Here is a 23,100-nt window from a genome sequence, read left to right on the forward strand (position 1 = left end):
CGGACTACGTTCCCCAGCAGGCTGTGCGCGCCCCGCCGCGGGCAGCAGAGGCGGTGCGGGCCGCGGTGCGCGCTGGGGCGGGAAGTCCTCGCTGTACCGTGTCGTAGCGGCCCGCGCGGGAGGCGGCGCTCTGACCTGGCGGGTTCGCCCGGGCCGTGTCCCGCCGCTCCCGCCGCCGGCCCTGCTCGCCGGGAAGATGGCTGCCGTCCGCAGGGCCCGCAGGGACTCCCGCTGCGTGGTGCGCTTCTCCGACCGAGAACTCTGCTAAGGGCCCCCCGCGGGCAGGGAGGACACACGGACCGAGCGGGGGGGCAGGGCCCCCGGGACGGGACAGCGCCGCCCGAGCGTCGGCAGCATGGTGAGCGGGCCGGGCGGCGGGGGCTCGGCCGCCGTGCAGGGGCGGCCGGGCGGGACCGGGACTCGGAGGGTGTGCCCAGGAGCGGGCCCCTGGGACGAGCCGCTGCCAGGCAGCCCTACCCTGCCCGCCCGCGGGCACCGAGTGATGCCTGTGGGAAGCGTGCCGTGATCCCACCCCGCCACAGGGAGACACGGCCGCCTCCTGCAGAGGATACTGGGCTGATGAGTGGGGCTGCTCGGTTCGAGAGCGACAGAGCTCTCCCCGAGGAACACCCGACAAATCACTGTGTCATTACAGAAAGCGTGCCCTACCTTTTCCTCCTCTCAAAAATCTGGTGGCACACAGTCACTCTGTAATTTAAAGGGCTCTGTCGGCCAGGCACTCCAGTTATCTAAGTTTGTCATTTAACGTATCAGAAATACTGCTTGGTTCAGTATTGCTTTTTTGACTGCATCTCAATATGGATTCAAGTATCCATGATGAGAAGTCGATTATTTAAAGTTAAACTATTTATATCACACAGGGGCGCTTAAAACGGCTCACCACTACGATTAAAACTCTTATTTTTAAACACAGTGTTGCTTCTAACACGTTGACAGAAAAATGGAGCCTCTTTCTCATTTTTTTTATAAAACCAAGCAGAATGTTAGCTGATGGTCACTGTCGTATCTGCTCCTCCCTGAGTTCTGTTCAGTTTACACATAGCCCTGTTCAGCTGGTGACACTCAGCTTCAAACTGTTTCTGATCTTGGCTTTTTTTATTTTGCTAAAACAGAGATCAGAACTATTAAAGGACCTGACATGACAGATAGTTTAGTAAGCGGTTGTTGTACTCTGAGGAAATCAGCATGCAATTACTGATTGCAAAACAAAACTAAACTGTGCAGATAAACTAGTTTTGCATTTGGTAAATGATTTCTAAAGCTTTGCAAGCAAATCAGAATCGAATCTACTCAGCTGACTTCTTTTTTTACAGGTCGCAGTCTTAATTCAGGTGTTTACTTTTGACATGTTGACCTTTTGGTGGCTTGACAGACTACCACTTTTCTCATGGAAAATTAGTCAAGCTGATCAGTACACTCAATGATGTCTTGCTTTCTATCAGGATAAAGTCACTGTTTCGTGTAACAGCTGACTTGTAGCAGAAGTGAGGTCAGCAGCAGAAAGATGAACAGTCTGGATTAATCTACTAAGTAACAGTTACAGTACAGTGTTCTGTGAGTTTTAGAAACTATAACTACAACTTAAGTATTGTCAGTGTAGGGACAAGGAGCCAATTTTTATGCATTACAGTGTGCTTTAGGTGTTGGTCTCATGATCTGCCTCCTACTGAAGGTCCTTGCTTCAGCTTGTCCTAGCAAAACCTTAGGGTTTCAGCAGATCAAATAAATAGTGGAAGGGTTGTTAATAGAGATCAGATTTACAGTCCAGTTAAGTGTGCAGTAGCAATGTGAATTAATTGCTTTACTGGTAAATTTAGAGGGGTGGCCACTTAGGCTGCTACTGCTCTACTGCTGAGAGAAGACAGACCTTTGATATGGGAGACTTAAGATCACACATGAATGCAATACAGAGGAGGTAATGACAAAAGTAAAAGCTTTAGTTGTAATCAACTTCATGATGTTTTTTGACAGCTTTTAGACTGTAGGCTAGGTCTTCATAGAATTTTTGTTTGAATTGAGGTTTAGGTTTTAAAGAGCATCAAATGACATTTTGGATGCAGTTGGTCCAGAACCACATCTGACTGTGAGTCAGATGTGAAGAAGCAGGGCAGTTGAACAGAGATGATGGGAGGAAAATCAAGAGTTTAACAGATTTCATAGTGAAACGTATGAACATGAGGTAAACTTCTTAAGTAATTTTAACTGTTACTCTGAAATTAGTTTGTTTACAGACTCCATGAGTTAAAGGTTTTAGTGGGCGTGCCTTTATGCATAAGCAGATAGCGTGTTGATTTAGTTTGGAAATTACTAGTTTCTGCATTTTGCAGATAAAACCAGGCTTATTCTGCCCAGACTTGAAAGCTGATTGAACATAATTCAGCTGCAAACCAGAAGACTTGCACTCTGTGGAGGCAGAATGAGGCCTTATTTCTGTCAGCCCAGTGCCCTGGTAACGTACTTACAGACATCCGTTTCAGTGTTAGCTCTGGGCTATCTCTGCTTCCCAACATAGACGTATTTCCTGGATGCTAAAATAATGTGGTAGGACTGCTGTAACTCCTAGGACATTAACTGCCTGCAATTCAATTCTGGAATCAAAGCCCATGAAAATTGCAAGTTATTTACTCCTTGCTCAGATTTAATGCTGCTACTGCTTTGGAGTGTTCTGGCTCACTTGTTTTCTCTACTGGGAAATTAAAAATGTACAGCCTTAGAGTGAGAATGTAGAAACAGATACAATGTCTGTTTAACCGACCAACCCTGTCTGCATTATCAATTGTAAACAATAAATTAACAGAGACATCAGTTAGTTTTACAGATGAGAAGCCAGTAAGTTTGTGGTTGTTAGGGAAACTGAAGGCAACAGTACACCTGAGCTTTAGGGAGGTGCTTGTCACCAAGACAAAGAGATTAAATGTTGCCTTCCCATCAAGTTTGCCAATATCCTGTAGTTTGATCAAAACTTCTAGATGGTATAAAAAATTTTATAAATTTTCAGAATACAAGAATGCTTTGATTTCTGCACTTTGATTGTGCAGGAGATAGAGATTTCTTTTTGAGAGCTCAGTAGAATCTCACTGACAGAATGTCACTTTGAAGTCTGAGCACTATCTACAATAGAAAGGAGTGGGAAATAAAACTTCTGTAAGTAGTTGTGATAATGTCAGATTTGCCTTCTTGTAATCTCACTTTGCATTATGTACTTCCAGAACTATAGATGTGAATTTCAGTGCAGAATGGTAGAAAAACTGGTTTGCTTCAGCTGCAGGAAGAACCTTAAACAAATGTCTTAGTTGAGTTTTTTGTTTTTTTTTTCCTTACTGACATTTTGCTGCTGTTGTCATTGTAGTGGCTTGTCATTGATACCCAGAATTAGTTTTCCTTTGTTTTAGTAAATATTACATAAATCTTAGTATAATGAGAATTCATTTGCATCTTTTAAGTTTTCCTCTTAAACTAATTGTCTTAACTCCCTATGTAGAGCCCTGTTCAGTCAAAGGTCTTATTTAAGGTCTTATTTGTTTAACCTGTCTCACAGCAGAAGTGTAAATAAAACCAGCTGCCAAGCTCTCACACTAGTTTTTTATTTTATTTTCCAGTACCTTTCTTGTTTAGTTTCACGTGTGTATTTTGAGATTGCCCATATTGTCCCATAGTTTTCATGAAGTATCTGTTGTTACTCAAAGCACTGGTCTTTTGTGCTTTTGTAAATATTAAACAAATCAAAACTACTGCTTTTCTTTAAAGTGAGAATATAGTGATTAAATTTTAATTTCTTGTATGAAGCACCTACTGTTTAATACTGAAGCTTTGGTTCTATGCTTTGACATAGACACTGACTGTATTTATTCAGGTATGATGCCAGTGTACTGGTGCATGGAAGCCTTCAAGTGATACATAAGTAATCTGTGTTGGATTAAGGTGTTTAAAATGCAAACTTTACCTTCATGGAATTAATAGGGAAGTGCAATCAATACCAATAGTTTTAAAATCAAGTTTTACCATCAAAAGGGGAGTATGCTAATTTTTTGTTTTTTAACGTGTGACCATGACAGTTGGGCTTTGTGAATGTGCTGTAGGGACTTATGCAGATTTTATAATCACGTTTGACTGCTCTCTACTAGGCAGAAGCTGAAGAAGATTGTCACACTGATTTGGTGAGAACCGATGACAATGACAGGTCTGGTGAAGCAAATCTTCAGGTATGTCTCTCATGCTAATGTTTTTTACAAACGTAGTACTGCTGTTACTTCATCACTTATCCTCATTTATACTACAAATTTGTTGATCTGAAAAATGCTTAATCTGTCTGTCCCTCCAAAAGTGAGATAGATAAATTTTGCATTGTGTTCCAAGCGTCAAGTTCAGTCTTCAGTTATCCGTGTGGATGAAAAGAAAGTTTGTGACAGATTGGGAATTTCTTTGAAGAACTATAGAAATTGGACAGCAGTTTGTGTATGGATGAAATTCCAGTTTGTCACTCTCTCCTGGCCCAGAAAGCTGATAAAAGCAGTCTAATAGAAAAGTGCATTCTCTTACAATACTAGATTTCTGTGTAGTTGCTCCGCAGAAGTCGTGATGATTGTAGGAGATATATAAAATGTAACTTAAAAGATGCTAAAAAAAGTGCACGACAAGAATTATAACTTGTCTTTTTTTTCCTCAAAGTATAGTCCTTTTTAAAAGAGAAAGGAGTAAGGTCTTATTTGTATACTGTATAAATGACCGCCTTAATTATTAAGCTTAGTATGCTTGTATACAGAAAATTGGGTTTTCTACATTTTAGTTTCAAGAGCTAATTGATTTCTTGCTTAAGATAATTCTGCACAAACAAGAACAAACATCGTGTCTAGAAAGAACACTTTTCTATAGAATCTAAGGTCGTAACAACAGTACTAACAACCACTTCTTGAAATACCTTTGCTTTTCTTCTGAGGTGAACAGTCCAGAAAAAAGCACTTGTTATGGAATGAGACTGAACAAGTACTTGTGCACTTGTTTTAATTTACTGTGAAACAATTGCTAACTCTCTTTGTCAGAATTCACTGAAGTCATCTAAGACTTGGAAATGTAAAGCATAATTTTGAAATTCTTTTTTGTGTTTGTACTTTATAATTTCTCTTCAGAATATATACTGTCTGAATATGTGATACTAAGTCATAGTTAATTGTGTTTTTTAGGCAGAGCTCCAGATGTTCAGAGCTCAGTGGATGTTTGAGCTTGCCCCAGGTGTGAGTTCTAGTGGGTTGGAACCTCTGCCATGCAGAGCATCTTCAAGGGGACCTGGAGTAAAGTCTGTAGATGCCAGAGGGAAACAGGAGATAGCAAAAGAGGAAAAGGTACAGAAAAATAGATGTATAATTCTGAGATTTTATTTGTGTGTAACTGTTGCAGTGTAACTGTCCTAAAAGCTAATGCTGCATTAAACCTAGTGGAACAACAGAGGTCATTACCCTGTTGTCTCCATACAAATGTCTTCCATAATCCTACACTGTTTTTTCTTGTTTTTATATTTGGCTTTGTGTCACCTTAACAGTCTACTTTCTGAAAGACTGCAGGTAAGGGATGAGCAGCTGGAATGTGGATAGTTTGTTGATTGTGAATTTCAGTTATGGCTTATAGCACGTGAATATGTCTTCTTATGGAATTATTTTATTATCTCCTTCATAGGGTACAGGAGGTAAGATCAGAAATAATTCTAAGTCAACGGACATTGCACTTGTATTTATAGGAATTTAAGAAATGTTCTGTGTAATTTATTGTGCAGGCAAAAGAACTTTTCCTGAAGGCAGTGGAAGAAGAACGAAATGGGGCTCTTTACGAAGGTAACACAGAAGTTTACAATGAACACCCTTGTTACAGAGGAATCTAACACCCTCTGATTTATGTGCAAGTCTGCATGATGCCAGTGAATTTAAACTACAGGCTAATAGCAATATGAGAGCTCAGTTATTCAGATAAACAAACAAACATGCTTTAAAAGGAACCATCATATCACAGTTCTAAAGTTGAGGTGAAGCTAAAGTGAAATCAAGGAAAGAATTTCTAGCTTTCAGACAAAACAACAGTATCTTGAAATCTTGCAATTTAATGAAGCCCTGGATTGCTTCTTCATATAGAGTGCTTCTTTATGTGACCTCTTTAAGGTAAAATTAACATAATAATTAATCAAAGCAAATATACTATACTATAAGTTCACAGCTTTTGTATTCCACTGTGAACAGAACTACTTAATCCATGGAATTCTTTGTTGTTTGGTTGTGGGGTTATTTATGGGTTTTTTTTGAGGAGGATATGATGGTTTTTTGGTTTGGTTGGTTGGTTCGTTTTATTTCGTGGGTCTTTTTTTTGTTTGAGTTTTTTTGATGACTACAACATGTTAAGATAGCTCCTTTAAGAATTCCTAAAGTGAGTGTTTAAATCTGGTAGTCTTATGAGGCTTGCCATAAATATTTAAGGTGCTTAGCTTGCTTGCCCTCTTGCTATCAGCACCAGTAAAAATGGAAACTCAAATTTTTCTTTTTCATATTTAGTTTTCAGAATATATAGAATAAGAAGCTTACCCAACTGCCAAGGCCTGTAGGTCAGTAGTAGAGATACCAGTTTTCTATTTCTTTCCTGTGAAAAAGAAAAACAGAACTTAACTTGCCATCCTGCTCATCCACTGCAGGTTTTGGCCACTGTGTTTAAAGTGCAGGTGCAAAAAAAGTTAAGATATGCAAGTCTGAGAGTACTCTGGAAGCTCCTGAACTCAGCCACCTGCTGAATACAAAATTTCCTCTCCACCATGGGAGATTTCCTCCTCTTGCAAGGGGATTCTGATTGTTGTTTTATATCTCTAACAAACAGAGAGAAGTATGAGTCCTCTGTAGCTAATAACATGAGTTCTCTCAGTTTCTAATTTATTACATGTTTTTACAGGGAAAAATTACATTAGGCAAATGTATGTTGAGAGTGGAATTAAATGCACAGTAAAAAACTACGTCAGAACTAGAAATCTGGCATGTAATCTACAATTTGGGAAATCATGCAGTAGATTGGGAAGGTTCTTTCTGAGTGAATTAAAAAAAAAGTGAGGAAAGCAGTCTATTTAAACATTGTGTGTATAAAATAAAAGGTATAGCTTCATCAGCTTGAGTGGACTCCTTGTATGTTAAACATAGTGGAAGAGAAGTATCAGAGTGGCATTCACAAAGGTGTTCCAGGCATCTGGATTGCATGAGTATGAATCCATCTTTTTCAGTTGAATTAGATTTGAGATTTAAAGAAGCTAAACTGAACTGTTTCTACACATATGTCTACATGAGACCTTAGAGACATGGTCCTATGCCAGACACAGATATATTACCGAGCACGTGTTGGGACATCTGTTTTCAGACTAGGCTTTTATTTGCTGACCTGGCCCAGGTCACCAGAATCCTAGTTGCATTTCAGCCCACTTCTGAAATCTGCTGATAACTGACGTTTGTGAGACAGTTATGTGCAGCAGCTTATTCTTGCTTAAGTACAGTCCAGGTCTTGTCTGCAAGATTAAATGCTAAAGCTGAGACTGATCTCTCTTTAGCTGTCTGCTGGTATTCCTCATCCTCAGCAGCCAAAGGATACTACTTGTCAGTCACTGGTCCTGACATGAACTCAAGGAAATAGGAACACTTACTAGCCCCAACCTCAGGTTTCTTAGACTCTTTAGACAAATGTTGAGCTTCACACTCGCTGATATTTTATTTGAGTTTTGGTTTTTAAGAGTCAAAACTGTGGAAGAATTGCCCTCTGATCTTGGTATCACAATGTGGGAATACAAAGAGACATATAAATACATGATCTTAATACTGGTATTAAAACAGATTGAATGTGTGTGCAGCAAATTCATTCAAATTAAGAAGGATTCACAGAGTTGACTCAGAAGAAAGACGTACTACAGCTTAAATAAGTTTGTTGCCACAGGGTGATTTTCCTGAACCTCTTTCTCTACTCAGTTTTGTAGGATCTTTGGAATGTTAAAGGCAGAATTACTTTCTCTGTGTGCAGGAATAGTGTGCAAAACCCAATCTGTCGCTTTCTCCTTCACACCCCTTAGTCGTGTGGCAAGGCTGCTTTCCTCACCCTCAGCGTTTTCAGTGGCTTGCTTCTGTGCCTTCTTTAGTTCCAAGGGGTTTGCCATAGGGAAGTTGACTTGTTTTGCATTAGTTGTTGAAGTTTTAAAATTACAACAATATTTTATTGATCTTTCTCATGTATGTAATGCTGTATATGTCTGAATGCCTGTGCTATGCCAGGAACATCATGTACCTGCATAATTTTTCTCTTTCATGTTCCTCATGGTTACTTACAAATATACTGCCTAAAATCTTTATGGTGTGTTGAGAAAGCTTTGACAGTGCTGGGCAACAAACAACATCAGGGCTTTGTAACATTTTAATGTAAAATTTTGTACTCCATAGTTGAATTTGTAGTAAAGTAAATTTGTAAAAGCTGAAGCACACCTGAGATAGCTGTTTATTCTGAAAAAGTATATGTCATTTTTAGTTTTGAAAATAGGTGCTTAATGTTTCTCTCTTCTGTATTTAATTTAAACCTAAACAGTTTAGACTAAGATTTCTCAGACAAAGGCATTTTCCACCTTTTTAGTGCTTTTAGCTGAAGCCATCTCTCTGAAAACAATCTTCTGATAAGCTAATATGGGCATCAGATATGTTTAAACATCAAACCTTTATTTCCAGCCATCAAGTTTTATCGTCTAGCCATGCAGCTTGTACCTGATATAGAGTTTAAGATCACCTATACACGGTCCCCAGATGGTGATGGAGTTGGAAAGAGGTGGTAAGTATCAAAATTTACTAATCAAGTGCATAGGAGTATCGAAACATGAGACTTTGTTTCTGAAGCATATCAGTAATCTACTTTGATATGCAGTTTTAAGCCTCTTAATATCTGGAAAACTTACCTCCTCTCAGTTGAACGGACTGCTTCACAGGAAGTTAACAGATGCATTAGTCCAAGGAAGACTTTTCTACATTGTCCTTCAAAGACAGTAACGGGCTTGTTTGGAGCTAGTTAATTTCAGGTGAAAGGATTACAAATAGTTATTTTGTTACTTAAAAAAGGAAAAAAAATCAATCACTTTATTTTGATTTTTGATTTTCAGATTTAGGATCATCTACAGAGTTGTAGATGGCAAAAAGATTAATCAGTGAAAGCTTCGTACTATGGAGTAAGCATCTTAATAAAGCAAGGGAATTATTCACTGTTCTTGTGCTGACTAACTAAATGAGAGCGTTTTCAATAAGTAAAGCAATACATTTAGAAGCACAGAGACAATAATCTGAGTAGTCTAGTCTTTCACCATTACAGGAATCAGAATACCCCTAGCCTCAATACACTGGATGTATAGTGTCTTAAAGTTGGCCTAAATTGAGTCCAAGACTTGTGTTTTGTGGGCAGAATTCAGGTTAGCACCAAAACCCCTGTTATAACTGACATAACCTAGTGAAGACAAGCTTATGGAACAGAGCTTCCCAATTCATTGCTCTCTCAGCAACCATGGATGCTGCTGATAGCTACAAGAAATCAAGAGTTTTAAAATGGAGAATAAAAAAGGAAAGTACAACCATATCCCTGTGATATTACTAGTTCAGTCTTGTTTCCCCAGGGCAATACAGCTCCAGTGCAGCAGTTGACTCAATACAAAAGAGTGGAAGATGAGCCAAGTGCTTTATTTACATCTCTTACTTTAGTTTCTGAATGGGCTGCTGGCATGAAATCCTTGCTGTGCATTTGTGTGCTAGGCAAACTACTGGATGATACATTACAGTAATGTAAAAATCTTGGTTTTCTTAGGATTATTTTCTTACTTCAGAAAATGCTCTATTCTCTGCTCTATTAAGACTCTCTCACACCAAAGTGGGAAGGAGGGTAGGAGGGATCTACAGAAGGAACTGGATCTACAGAGGGAGCTGGACAGTCTGGATCAGTGGGCTGAGGCCCGTTGTATGAGGTTCGACAAGGTGAAGTGCCGGGTCCTGCACTTGGATCATAACAACCCTGGGCAGCACTACAGGCTGGGGGCAGGGTGGTTGGAAAGCTGCCTGGCGGAAGAGGACCTGGGGGTGCTGATGGACAGCCATCTGAACGTGAGCCAGCAGTGTGTCCAGGTGGCCAGGAAGGCCAATGGCATCCTGGCCTGTATCAAAGATAGTGTGACCAGCAGGACCAGGGCAGTGATCATCCCTCTGTACTTTGCACTGGTGAGGCCACACCTTGAGTACTTTGTCGAGTTCTGGGCCCCTCACTACAAGAAAGACATTGAGGTGCTGGAGCGTGTCCAGAGAAGGGCAGTGAGACTGGTGAAGGGTCTGGAGCACAAGTCTTGTGAGGTGTGGCTGAGGGAGCTGGAGAAAAGGAGGCTCATGGGAGACCTTATTGCTCTTTACCTGAAAGGAGGTTGTAGCAAGGTGGGGGTTGGTCTCTTCTCCCAAATAATAAGCAATAGGACAGGAAGAAATGGCTTCAGGGTGTACCAGGGGAGGTTTAGATTGGATGTTAGGGAAATTCTGTGTCTTCACAGAAAGGGTTGTCAAACACTGGAACAGGCTGCTCAGGGAACTGTTTGAGTACCGTCCCTGAAGGTATTTAAAAGATGTGTAGATGTGGCACTTAGGACCATGGTTTAATGGTGGACTTGGCAGTGCAGGCTTAATGATTGGACTCAGTGATCTTAGAGGTCCTTTCCAACCTAAATGATGCTATGAATTTTTATTCAGTTTTTTAAATGTTGCTGAATTGTTCCCAGCACTACGTGACAGTGAGGGAAAACCAACCAGTACTCTCAATTGTTGTTTAAAAGCAGTATTTGTAGAGAAGATGTGTTTTTTCAAGAGATTCTAGTTGTGGTGGTTTGGCTTTCTGAAAGACTGTTGTAGGTGTTTCATATGAACCTGATGAGAAAAAACATTACACAATTACATTTGAAAAAACAATCTACAGTGCAGCTTGTACGTACTGGGACTGACCATCATATTCATCAAAATAAAGGAAGGTATGTTCAGTGCAACATCTTGCTGTAGCCTTAGTTATGACAGGCCCAAACATAATTGTGTTCTCTGTGATACTTTAAAACCCATTGGTAGGTCTGCTAGTTCCTTGCTTATATTCTCAGCTCATTCTGTTAAACTTGTTTAAAGTAGAATTGAATAGTATTTAAAAGTGACTGGAAGATCTCTTAACTAGCATGTGTACCAAGTCAGGGGAAAGTAAGTATTTTTGTGATGAGGTCAAGGAGTTTGTGTAGTTTGTGGTTATTTGGTGCAAGCAAGCACGCAGCTATTAAAGGATATCGTGACATACAACTTAAATTTAGATTTTTTTGTAATGTGGTAATGTTCTTTTATCACTTAGTAGTCCTTCAGGTTTACTGATGAGTAGCAAGCTTATTGTTTCTGTTCTGCTATCTCCTTCTGGCTCCTGAAATTTACGGTGTCTGCCTGTTTACAGAATAGGTAAAAATGTAGTTTTCCTTCATTATTGTTCAATAAACCCACTGAAGATCACTCTTCAGTGAATAATGCAAGAGTAAAAAATAATCCTGAATTGTTTTCAATATCTGACATTGTGACAAGGATTACAAAATAGAGCTTTTCATTAATGACACTTTATCTCCTGCATATGCCATATCTTAGACAAAGTGAAAATGACATTTGTCTTTTCATGGGGTCAAGAAATTCTTCAGTGACACCAACAAAAAAAGTGAACCGTGAACTCTCGAATCCAGAAAGAAATTGGGATGGGAATTAAATGAAAAAAACCTAGTTGTTATTGTCAGAGGGATTTCAGCAAAGTATAAATGAATTTGATAATATTGCAGTAGTTGTTTTATCGTATGATGAAATGAGATGAGATTGCTTTAAAAACATACAGGAAACAACTCTATTGAATGAGGGTAAGGCAATGGATTGATGCCAAGATGAGGACATCTGTTGGTGTATTTTGTCCAATATCACAATATTGGCATTCCCCCTTTTCTAGTATTGAGGATAACAAAGAGGATGACAAAATGGCTGATCTTCTGTCGGATTTCCAGCAGCAGTTAACTCTTCAGGAATCTTCAGTCAAACTTTGTCAGCCTGAGGTTGATGTCAGCCAGACCCATATCTCAGGTATGATTTAAAATACACTGTAAGAGTTCAGAGGCAGAATTTATAGAGATGTTTTACTCTATTAAAACATATTATCTTTTTCATTCAAAAGTCACCTTTAAAGAAATTCACACAGTATCTCTTTTTTAATTTTATAGTTAGATATAAAGGAAAAAAAGATCATCAACTAGCTAAACAGATCTTATTCTCATTTTTCCCTGTAGTACTACTACTGAGTAGAAGGTTCAGAATCAGAGTCATACTGTAATGTAGCAACTTGTAGGAACAGTCTTGCTGAAGTAAGCAAATTCCAGTTTTCTTTCCAGTTTTTTTGGTTTGGTTTGCAAATATTTATTACAATTTTTACGTAAGAGACAATTGTTCTGTGAAGAATATGCATCTTTGCATTTCCTGGTTTTATCTGATGCTATAGATTTTTGCAACAAATATGTTTTCAAGTTCAGCAAGACTATATAAAAAAACTAGAAAGTCTTTTGAAGGTTAACGATTTTCAGTGCTCCAGTTCTAAGACAGTTATCCTGAGATTTCCTTATGAGATCTAAATTGTAGAGAGTGTATATAAGCTATGAACTCTCTTAAAAACAGATGCCTCTAAAGCATGTGTATTTTGCATCCTGAATTGTCAGTTGCTCTTGGAAATCTTGGTCTAAATCTCCTCTGTTCTGGTTAAGGAAAGAAAATAAAGTAAAATGAAGCAAGGTGTTCATGGACGTCACAGTAGTACAATAGTCACAGACCTCAGCAGCCCAAGGAAAAATTAGGCAATACAAAGCAATCTATTTGGCTGAATTGATATCCTGTGTTCCATGTTACCTTTTATTGACAGGACAGGATCAGACCTGTGCTATGTAACTGACATGCTGAATATATTTACTTCCCCTCCCCTGGACAATTTTTTATAGTTGTTTTTTTTTTTCTACAAGTAAAGCTTAGGACCAAGGTCACATTCTTCACCAGAAATACTTATAATATTTTTCCCTTAGGATGTGCTCAGTATCTGAAGCAAAGTGTCTTAACAACCTCTAGTTTACTAGAAACTTAGAAACATGGATGCTAAGACAGATAATCAAAGGTGTGGATATTTGTAGTCCATACCAATGTTTTATCTAATCATCTTACCATAATGCAGTTTCAGTTCTTGATTTTTGTTCCTTTGTTATGTGACTTCTTTCTAATGTAAAGTGACTAAAGATATTTTTTTTGTTCTGTGGCATCTGGCTACAATGTGAAAAATTAGGATTTTTTTATGGAAAGTAAAAACCAAACCTGGAATTACAGATAACTTATTGATGTACAGGTTGCCATCTAACAAGGATTCCTTTTCTCTTTGCAGCCTTGCCTATGGAAGTACTTATGTACATTTTCCGATGGGTGGTTTCAAGTGACCTGGATCTAAGATCATTGGAGCAATTATCTCTTGTTTGTCGTGGATTTTACATTTGTGCCAGGTATTGCAGATAATGTATCTAGAGTGAAGCTTCTTCTTGCGCCAAGTATGTCCTGCTTTTCCTTCCATGAACATTTTTATGTTATACTCCTCATAGTGCTAATCAGCTTTTGAATACACCACTAAATAGTATGTTAGATAGATGACTTCACTGTAAATAAAAAATACAGCAGAAAGTCTTACTTGCTCTACCTTGTTTGTACATTAGAGTTGCAGTCTCCAAAGTATGGTCTGTTGTGTTGTCATTCTCTTATGACCACATAGGGAAGTGCCAGGTTGCTGCAATATTGTGTTTCTGCACTTGGCTGAAAATGGCACTGTGTTCTTGAATTTCACTGGAAAGAGGAAATGGCTTTCAAATACTCCAGGATTAAGTAAATTAGTCAATGATTTTAAATTATGAGCTATTCTTGTTGAAGAAAGTTTCTTTCAGTTGCATCCAAACTAAATTATAGAGTGTGTTACTTTGATATATGAAAGCTAAACAAGATTTATAGGGAAGTTATGGGGTTTGTATTTTTCTCATTTTCACTAGAGATCCTGAAATCTGGCATCAAGTCTGTTTGAAAATATGGGGCAGGAGCTGCAATAAACTTGTTCCATATGCCTCCTGGAGGGAAATGTTTTTGGAGAGGCCTCGTGTTCGATTTGATGGTAAGCTGTACTTTTGGAAATAGTTGTAATTGTGTATGTAACTGTGACAGAAGCAATTAGATGGGTTTTGATGCCTAAAGGAGCTGAGGAAAAAAAACTCCAAAGCAATTTAATTGGAGATGAGATAAGAAAAGGATTTAATTTGGTTACAAGACGCGCGCCCCCTCTGTCTCAGATGTTACAATTTTATAAGACTCTCCATCCAGTCATTGATTTTATCCACCCCCCGGCCTTTGCCCTGATCCACCCCCGATCCACCCCTTGGGAATTGCGGCTGGGGTCTTTTTGAGACCACCTCTTCATCAGTCTTCATCTTCTTCAGAGCACAAAGGGCACATGTTCACCCAGTTTTTGACTGTACTTTTGCGGTTTAGGTCACTTGATAAGTGACTAAACATTTCTGATGGAATTCAGGGGATATTGATATGGGGAATTGGGGTAAAAGGGTTGGAGAATGTGTGTAGTTTCTATGCTAAGGGTAAGGGAATAAATGCTGCTGCTTCTAAATTTACTTCTACTATATAGCTACTTGTAAAACTTATAAAAATTAGAAAAATCAAAAACCAGATGGACCTTAAGGCATCAGTTTGATGCTTATGACGTCATTAGACCTAAGCTGAATTTATTTGTGCATTTGAATTTGTAGAATATCTGCAAAGAGAAAGGAAAGGTGCGATGGATGATAACAAGAACTTTCATGTATTTAAGTAACAAAAGTACACTCAAAATTTTTAGATTATTGGTATTTTATCTTAAATATTTTATGTTCTTAATTTTTATTCATGTACTTATATCTTCCTTTTCTCTAGGTGTCTATGTCAGCAAGACAAAATACATACGTCAAGGAGAACAATCTCTTGATGGTTTCTATAGAGCATGGCACCAAGTGGAATATTACAGGTAGAGCTGTTGTACAATGAGTGAGTGAAATGTTTCTCTCTTAAGTTCTTTATATCCAGGCCTTGATATCACAGACACTAATAATTCTGTAAAACTGAATGGAACTGCTACAGTGTGTAAAGCTTGTGTATTTTTTGACAATAGGTTTTAAGAAATAGGATTTAGTATTAGAATAGAAATTACAGAAGTAGAAGTGAGCTTAGAAACACATTTCATCCTCAGTTATCCCATGTCATGTGGATAAAGCTTAAACAGTAACAACAGTAGTACTTTGCTATAGATTTCTTTCCCCAAACCACTTCTGCTTTACATTTCTGATGTAATACATGACACAGTTCAGGCTGGAAACTGTTCATGGAAATCGTTGAATCTCATGGCTGTTGCTACAGTCTCACAAACATCAGCACGGTATCTGAGTAGTGTAAAAATTGATCAGATCACAGAACCTGAAAAAGTCCATATGACATTGTCCATTCTGTACTGGTACTGTAACTAGGATTGTGTTGCATTGGTCTCAGTTGATGCTAGGAATGGAGAAACTTAATTGAGGTTAGTTTTGATGCTAGCATAGCTGCCTTGCTTTGATGGAGGTGACAAAACTTCTGAACTTCTCCTCTCTTTCACAGCTCTTCGTAACTTGATCTTTTAATCTTCAGAACTCTCTTTTGATTTCTGAGGTGGTGGCTTCTCCATCCCTGGAGGTTTTTAAGATGAGACTTGATGTGGCACTTAGTGCCATGGTCTAGTAACTGCGGTGGTAGTGGATCAAGGGTTGGACTTGATGATCTCAGAGGTCTTTTCCAACCTGGCTGATTCTATGATTCTATGATCTCTTTTTCTGTTATATGTGAAGAAATGTGTTTTTGAGTGCTCTTACAAGTTAAGGTAACATCCAATGAATTTAAAAGCAAACAAACAAACAAAACCAATAGCAAAATGATATGTTTTCTAGATTTGTATTGTGTAATTATATTTTTGCAGGTATTTGAGATTCTTTCCAGATGGTCAAGTTATGATGCTAACAACTCCTGAAGATCCTCAATCTATAGTTCCTCGCTTACGGACTAAAAACACAAGGTTATTGAGATAAAGTATTTGGCTCTACAATTTTTGTTTTGCTTTACCTAGCAATTTCTATTTACTTTTGTCTCAGATTCCATATTCTGACTTAGCAAAACAAGAGTAAAAATACGTCATTTATGCTGTGTTATAGAACTAGAGGAGTCTTTCTGCTGTGCCTTTTGCAACCAGTCATGCCTATCTCGTATTGGCCTTTTTAGCCACCAACGCGCTAGCAACAAACGTGGGTAGAGTCCTTCTCAAATCTTCATTCATGAAGCCTGGCCATGATAGAACTGCAAAAAATGTTGATCTTTGTGCAAAGCTATCTTTCTTTCTAGTGGCCTGATATTGTCATTAGATTTCCTTTGTGGGTTATGTGATTTTAAATTTTTAAGGGAAGTAGATGGAAGCATACATGCTATTAACTTAGTGGTTTTACAGTTCTTTTAAAGACACTGTATTGTTACTGACTGCTTTTTCACACTTCCTTGACCAAAGGGAAGTGAAGATTTTGATAGGATATGACTAAGTTATTGCTTCTTGATGTTTGTACATAAAAACGTAGAAAATCATTTGCAACTTCAGAACAGATTTGAACTGTTCACCAGAAATCTGAAAATACTTAGCAGTAGGCTAGATAGAACTTATAGTAGGCTAGTATAGTAGGCTAGATAGAACTTATCTTTACTGTCCTGTTTAGGAAAATTAGAAGCAACTTCACAAAATGTTTTCATCATTTAGTATCATTGATGAGCCTGGCACTTTACTAAATGGAAATAAGAAATAATTTCCTTAATTATGATATGCAGTCAGTCTTTATTTCATTGCTGATATTATAAGTATTATAAGTACTTCACTCTTTTGAGACACAGGATATTTTTATGTCCTTGACATTATTGTCCTTTTAACCTTCCAGAACGGATGCAATCTTGCTTGGTCATTATCGCCTTTCCCAGGAAACAGACAATCAAACCAAAGTATTTGCTGTAATAATGAAGAAAAAGGAAGAGGTAGGTAAAAAAATAGAGTAGAGGAGAAATAGGTGAACGAGGGGGCTTTTTAATAAGTTTTTTCTCAGACTGAATATTTTACAGGACCCAAAGATTTGCATTACACCAAAACATTAAATATTACTTTGATTTTTTAAAATTGTTTAAAAATAAAATGTAAATAAGCATGGTGATATCTCTCATATTTTTTCCCCAAATCTGTAATCTTCTATTCAGATAAATAGATACCATGTTCATATTTGAACAACAGTTCTTCCCCCTTAGGCTTAATTGCCATGTGTGGTGCTATTAGGTGTCAACATTGTTAACAGAAAGGAAGGATGAAGGAAGTCATTTTTTGAGATCAGGTTTGACTGTGTGCAGTCAGGTTCCACAGCATTAAATAAAACTAGATAAGCAGTACTTGTTAATTGAATTCTGAATGATTTGGTCAACTCATTTACATCACAAAATTTTCTAATTACTAAAGTGCCTGTCAAGAGAAATTTGTGAGGGGGTAGAAGTGTTACAATGAATTTGCACTTTCCGGGTGGTGTCTTCCATGCTTGTATTGCTTTCTGTGAAAAGTTCTTCCATCATTAACATCTGCTTTTCAAGGAATACCAGTACTTAGTTTTAAGTATGAGAGTTTAACAATCTGGCCTCGCAGTTACTTAGGCCTCAGGATAAATAGTTGCACAGTGTTCTTTGTAGGTGTGATGGTTTCACTCTAGGCCTTCCTGGAGACCAGCTTGTAACCAGGAAGGAACTAGGAAAGTGATCACGGAAGTATTCCATGCTATTCCTTTACGTAACTTGAAGTATAAATAAAGCCAGCAAGGAGGGACCTCGCTCTCTTCCTTTCCGGCGAGGTTCGAGAAAGGTGGGTCCCTGTCTTGGTCTGGCTCATCTGGAGCTGAGGCCTACAGTGACTGCTGTTATCTGCCACGCGTGAGGGGAGAGCGCTGGGCCGTGTCCAGCCATCCTGCTTGTTCAAAGGGAAGTGGTGAGATTTTGCTAATTTACCTTCAGTTGGCTGGTTGACTTGCTCGGTCTTTGTCCCTTTTTGTCCTTCTCCCTTCTCCCTCCCCCTCTTCCCTTTCTGGGGAACTGTTTGGCATTTCTGGAGTTGTGGTGTATAGTATTCTCATTGTATATATCTGTCTCATATGTAAAATATATATATATTTTTGCTCTAGCTTTGGCTGCTTAAGTCGTTTCTTTTCTCTTCCTTCTCTGGGAAGCAGGTCCTTGTTGTCGAGTTTTGGGGACTTGGCAGGAAGCCAGCTCGAAACTTGCACAGTAGGTCATGAAACTTCTTATTTCTCTGTACAGAAACCAGTTGACTACCACAAATACAGGTATTTCCGCCGGGTTTCCGCACAAGAAACAGATCACAGTTTTCATGTAGGACTGCAGTTGTGCTCCAGTGGGCGCCAGACGTTCAACAAACTTGTGTGGATACATCATTCTTGTCACATAACCTACAGGTGAGTAAATGCAGAACAAGAGCCAAGAAGGATACTTATGTGTAGAAATACATGTGATCTTAATTTGTTCAGTACTAAGTAGAGAAGATGTAAAGATGCTGAGACTCAAGTAGCTTTAACAGAATGTCCTGAAAACACTAGCTGGTCCAGATTTAATATATCATAATGAACTCTTACATTAAGAAATCTCAAGATTTTAGTAACCTGGTCTAATGATAATGGGAAGTTTCCTAATTAGTAGTACTGCAGTATTTTAGCCTTTTAAAGGATTTATGCACAGTTGATTTCAGAACTGCATCAGGGTTGAATGACTTAGTGTTTGTGTGCTACTGAAGCTCCACACTGAAGGGATGTGTTTTCTAATGTGGATGTGCAATCTAGAGATGTCTGCACTCATCATGTGAGAACTGTAACGTTTGCAAACTGTAGAATTCAGCAGTGCAGAGTATGGGCTTGTGACCAGCTGTTCTTATCACTAACCAGGCAAGAGCCATGACCACTGCTCTTGCACCTGATGCTCTGAACTGCTGGCAAGTTGGCTCTCCAGATGTTTGACGTTGGGTGGATTTAGGCCTTGTCTTCCAATGTTCTTAATCTCTATATTCAATATTTTTATAGGGACATAGCTCAGCTGTTGAGCTGTGAGAATATAAAATCTAGGAAATAAACTGCTGGTGGTTGGAAGTATAGGTAACTTCCTTAAACAGAAAAATTGTTTTTACAAAAACCAGTATTGTCTTACCTAATCTATGAAGAAGTGGCAATATCATAGAAATTCTTTTCAGCATGAAGTTTCTGTACTCTCAGGTTTTGCTCTATCTCTCAGTATGGTGGTGCCCTTTTGAAACTAGAATAAAGATGAATATAAAACAGAGCTAAGAGGATGTATGCTTGTCACTGATGTTCAGAAATACTTGAGTTCCTTTTCTTTAAAGTTTTGTTAACATGCAAGTTTTACTGTCACTTTGTATTCAAATTCAGTGTTCTAAGTGAAACAAATGAAAGGGGATTTTTTTACTTCAGTATTGATATGACTTGAGTGTCATCCTGCATTGTTTCAAGTGTTGGAGCTAATAATAAGAGTGGAAAGGGAAAGTGGTTTCTTTGATATGAAAGTAGAAGTGAATTCTATATAATGTGATTCAACCAACATTCAAATGCTTTCAGAACAAGGCAGTACAAAAGGCACTTCATTCCATCTCTAGTTTGGTGCGCACACTGTACTGTGGAACACGATTGCGTTATTGAGGGACTTAAACAGCAACTAGTGTCTGATTTAACTTCTAAAATGCTCTTTGCAGATCGACTGGTGAGACAGCTGTTACTACTTTCGACATTGACAAAATGTACACCCCTTTGTTCTTTGCACGAGTGAAGAGTTTTACTGCATTTTCAGAAAAACCGCTCTAAGGAACACCTTCTCCTCTCACAACTTCTGCATGAGTAAAAGGTTGTAGCTAATAAGCACTTAAGTTATAAATGTGTATATATTTGGAACATTTTAAAATTCTGGGTAATTTTATGAAGGCAGTTTGTTCTATTTGATTATGAATGGCAGGGATTTTGTTTTCAGATCAAACTTAGGAGTATTAAACACCTTTTATTTGTGAGAAGAATTTGATAACAAAGTTCTGTTTTGTTGTGTTGGTTTGGGGTTTTTTTAAACAGATTTTATAAATCAGTCTGCTTAAAATGTGAGTCTTCATCTGTCTAGATATTTGATTTGTTCAAAAGGAATCATAGGTAAATCTCACTGTCCATGGGACAGTCTGTATGGTCTCTGGTGAAGGCTTGAAATGTGAAGGGGAGAAAGTTGTCATCTGTTAAACTGTGTGACTTAAAAGAACTTCAAATAAATGTTTTCTTTAAATTAAACTTCTTTTGTTTGCCTTTAAGATCTGGCATTTTGTCAACATCAACCTTAAAGAAAATCAGACAAGGGAAAGCAAGCACGAGGTATAAAATTTATCTGCAGAGGTACATCCCCACCAATGCAGTCGTGTCAGTTGGTTATGAATGTAATTTGGTCTTGGTAGAAGTTCAGTGGAGCCTGCCTTCTCCGCGGGATGTGTGTGGAGGGGAGAGGGATATGGGCAGTGAGTTGTTCCCTTGTACTGTAGGATGATTTTGCAGGTATGCAGCCCTGCTCGGGAAGTGTCACAGTGCAAGGGTGAAATGCTGGTGCATTTGGTCAGGTTTGAATGCACAGGTAAGCAGGGCTCACTTGGACGTGACTGTGATGTGTTATAACCCTTCATCTAACCTCGCTACAGATGCTGTAAACCCTTTGAGCATTTGTTGTACTAAGATAAATTTTGAGGCTGCTGTAGATGTTCAAGTGCTGTGTACTGCTAATCATGAAGTGTACCTTGAGGTTTGGGGCAGGTGCTGTATGCTGCTTCTCCTGCATATATTGCTTGGGGGTGTAGTGCAGACATTGTAATGCTGCTTATTATGTGTGTATCTTGGATTCTGGAAGAACTGAAGCTTTTTAGAGTACTTTTTTTTAAGCCATTTTGCATAATTTACCTTTGATCATCTTGTTTCAAAATACTGACCTGGACTTGAGGACTAAAATGTGAAAGCTGTGGAAAGAACTATACTTGTTCTATAATTAATAAAGTGTATCTTTGCAAGGAGCTACGTGATTAAAAATACATCAATAAATCATGATTTTGAACATGCAATCCTACTGGCAATTTCTTATTTTCCCAAGAAATCATTATTTTTGTATGGTTAATGGTGATTAGTTAGGAGCTACCATGCATAAATTACATGCTAGGCAAGACCGATGGGTAGAATTAACCTCTTAATGACTTTCTATTACACTACTTACAGGTTATCTGAGGAAAGTAGAGTAGTTTTCAGGTACATGAGTTCTGAATGAGGATGTGTATATCTGAAACTTCCTGAGTTTTCTCCCTAGTGTTACAAGGCTCTGCCTACAACCCTATGTCCTTTGACCGCAGTTGCACTATTACTTCGTACACAATATTTAATAAGGAGTGTATTGTGTTCTCATTGCTGAAAGGAAAAACAGCTGCTTAGAGTATCAGCTTCATGTTTTGAAATATTGCCAAGTTTGTAAACAGGGAAAGATGTTAATTACCTTCACTTTTGTTGAGGGTGAAAATGCAGATTGGATTCTGCCTGCTGAGAAATGTCAACAGTTTTGCCATAAGAGTCAGAAGGTGGTACTGATTATTAGCTGAGGTAGTTTTTTCCAGTAACCGAGTTGGATGTCATACAGGAGCCTTTGAATTCAGAGCTCTTTTCATACCACAACTTAGTTGCCTCTTCTGACCTTTTGTTTTTTCTTGCCTTGGGCATGTGTTTGAAATAGTGTGGGCGTAAAGGAAAAGCTAGCTAGTTACAAATTGAGATGTTGCTTCAACAGAAGTCTCAAGCAATGATTATTTTGAGATTATATGAAATACCGCTTCACCAAGAAAATTATGTGAGCCTTCTATCTGTGAGACTGAGCTATGATGAATATGCTTGTTCCTCTCCATTTAGAAAGTCAGGCTTTTTACCTTTTAAAATAGTTTATCAGCAGATACTACTACTGTTTGTTCGTGTCCAACTACTAACATACTACTCGTTTCAGCAAAGAATTGGTGACTAGTTGCTTTTCCTTCATTTTGTCTAGTGTTTTTCAGTAGTCTAAGGCTATAATAACTAAAGGCTCTACGTTCTTATAATTTATTTTTATTGTCCTATTTATTCTCATATAATGACTTAAGTTGGTATAACTAGTTTACTGCTGAGAAATCGTCCTTTACTAATTATTAGTAATTTGAATAAAACAATAAAGTGTACACCTATGGAGTCCTTTTTCCCCAGGCTTTATTGAAGGTAGGTACGACAAGTTCCCTTATAAAAATGCAAGGAGAGCTACAAGAGGTAACAGAAACATGGTTCTCAGAGCTGTAGATATCTTCTATGTATTGGATTAAAGACAACAGAGTGCACAGGTTTGTGGACAGAAGATGCTCAGGTGATCAGATGTTATGGTGATCTGTCTCAGTCTAATTGGAGATTAGCACCAGTTAAACCGCCCTGAGCAAAGGACCAGCAGGCAGACATTTTCCAGCTGCTAGTTCAGCTCCTGATTCACTCGATAACCCTGAGCCGAGCTGGTCAGAATTTCAAAAACATGTGGTGTTTGCACAAGGGTTTTTGTTTAAAGGAAGAGAACAATACAGTCGGGTTTAGTTTTTTTTAATTGAAAAGAATTCCTTTGGAATGTGTGCCAGTGTATTTGGAAACTTTTGTTGACGTTAAAATGGATGAACTATTGAGGTGCATTGCCATTTTTTCTACTATCCAAGATGAGAAAAACATAAAAGCTTACATACATTTGCAAAACAGTTTTGATTTCAGAA

At 38.4% G+C, this 23,100-nt stretch overlaps 1 protein-coding gene across 1 annotated transcript; it reads left to right on the forward strand.

The window, feature by feature from the left end:
- Positions 1-33: 33 nt before the first annotated feature.
- On the forward strand, positions 34-21,402 carry FBXO9 (F-box protein 9). Its single transcript, XM_017814522.1, has 13 exons — positions 34-358; positions 4,146-4,223; positions 5,202-5,360; positions 5,789-5,846; positions 8,742-8,841; positions 12,043-12,173; positions 13,507-13,621; positions 14,156-14,274; positions 15,084-15,174; positions 16,156-16,251; positions 17,153-17,246; positions 18,561-18,715; positions 20,017-21,402. Exons 1-13 carry the CDS (start codon positions 356-358, stop codon positions 20,123-20,125), a joined length of 1,308 nt encoding a protein of 435 aa, XP_017670011.1. The 5' UTR covers positions 34-355; the 3' UTR covers positions 20,126-21,402.
- Positions 21,403-23,100: the final 1,698 nt, after the last annotated feature.

This window comes from Lepidothrix coronata, unplaced genomic scaffold (genome assembly GCF_001604755.1).
Source record: "Lepidothrix coronata isolate B3197 unplaced genomic scaffold, Lepidothrix_coronata-1.0 Scaffold45, whole genome shotgun sequence".
In the NCBI taxonomy this organism is placed as follows: Eukaryota; Metazoa; Chordata; class Aves; order Passeriformes; family Pipridae; genus Lepidothrix; species Lepidothrix coronata.

Bases quoted from the DNA above. Each gene is read 5' to 3' on its own strand.
- FBXO9 (XM_017814522.1), top strand. The intron at 4,224-5,201 runs GTATGTCTCTCA...TGTGTTTTTTAG, and splicing joins CTGGTGAAGCAAATCTTCAG to GCAGAGCTCCAGATGTTCAG. The intron at 18,716-20,016 runs GTGAGTAAATGC...TGCTCTTTGCAG, and splicing joins TCTTGTCACATAACCTACAG to ATCGACTGGTGAGACAGCTG.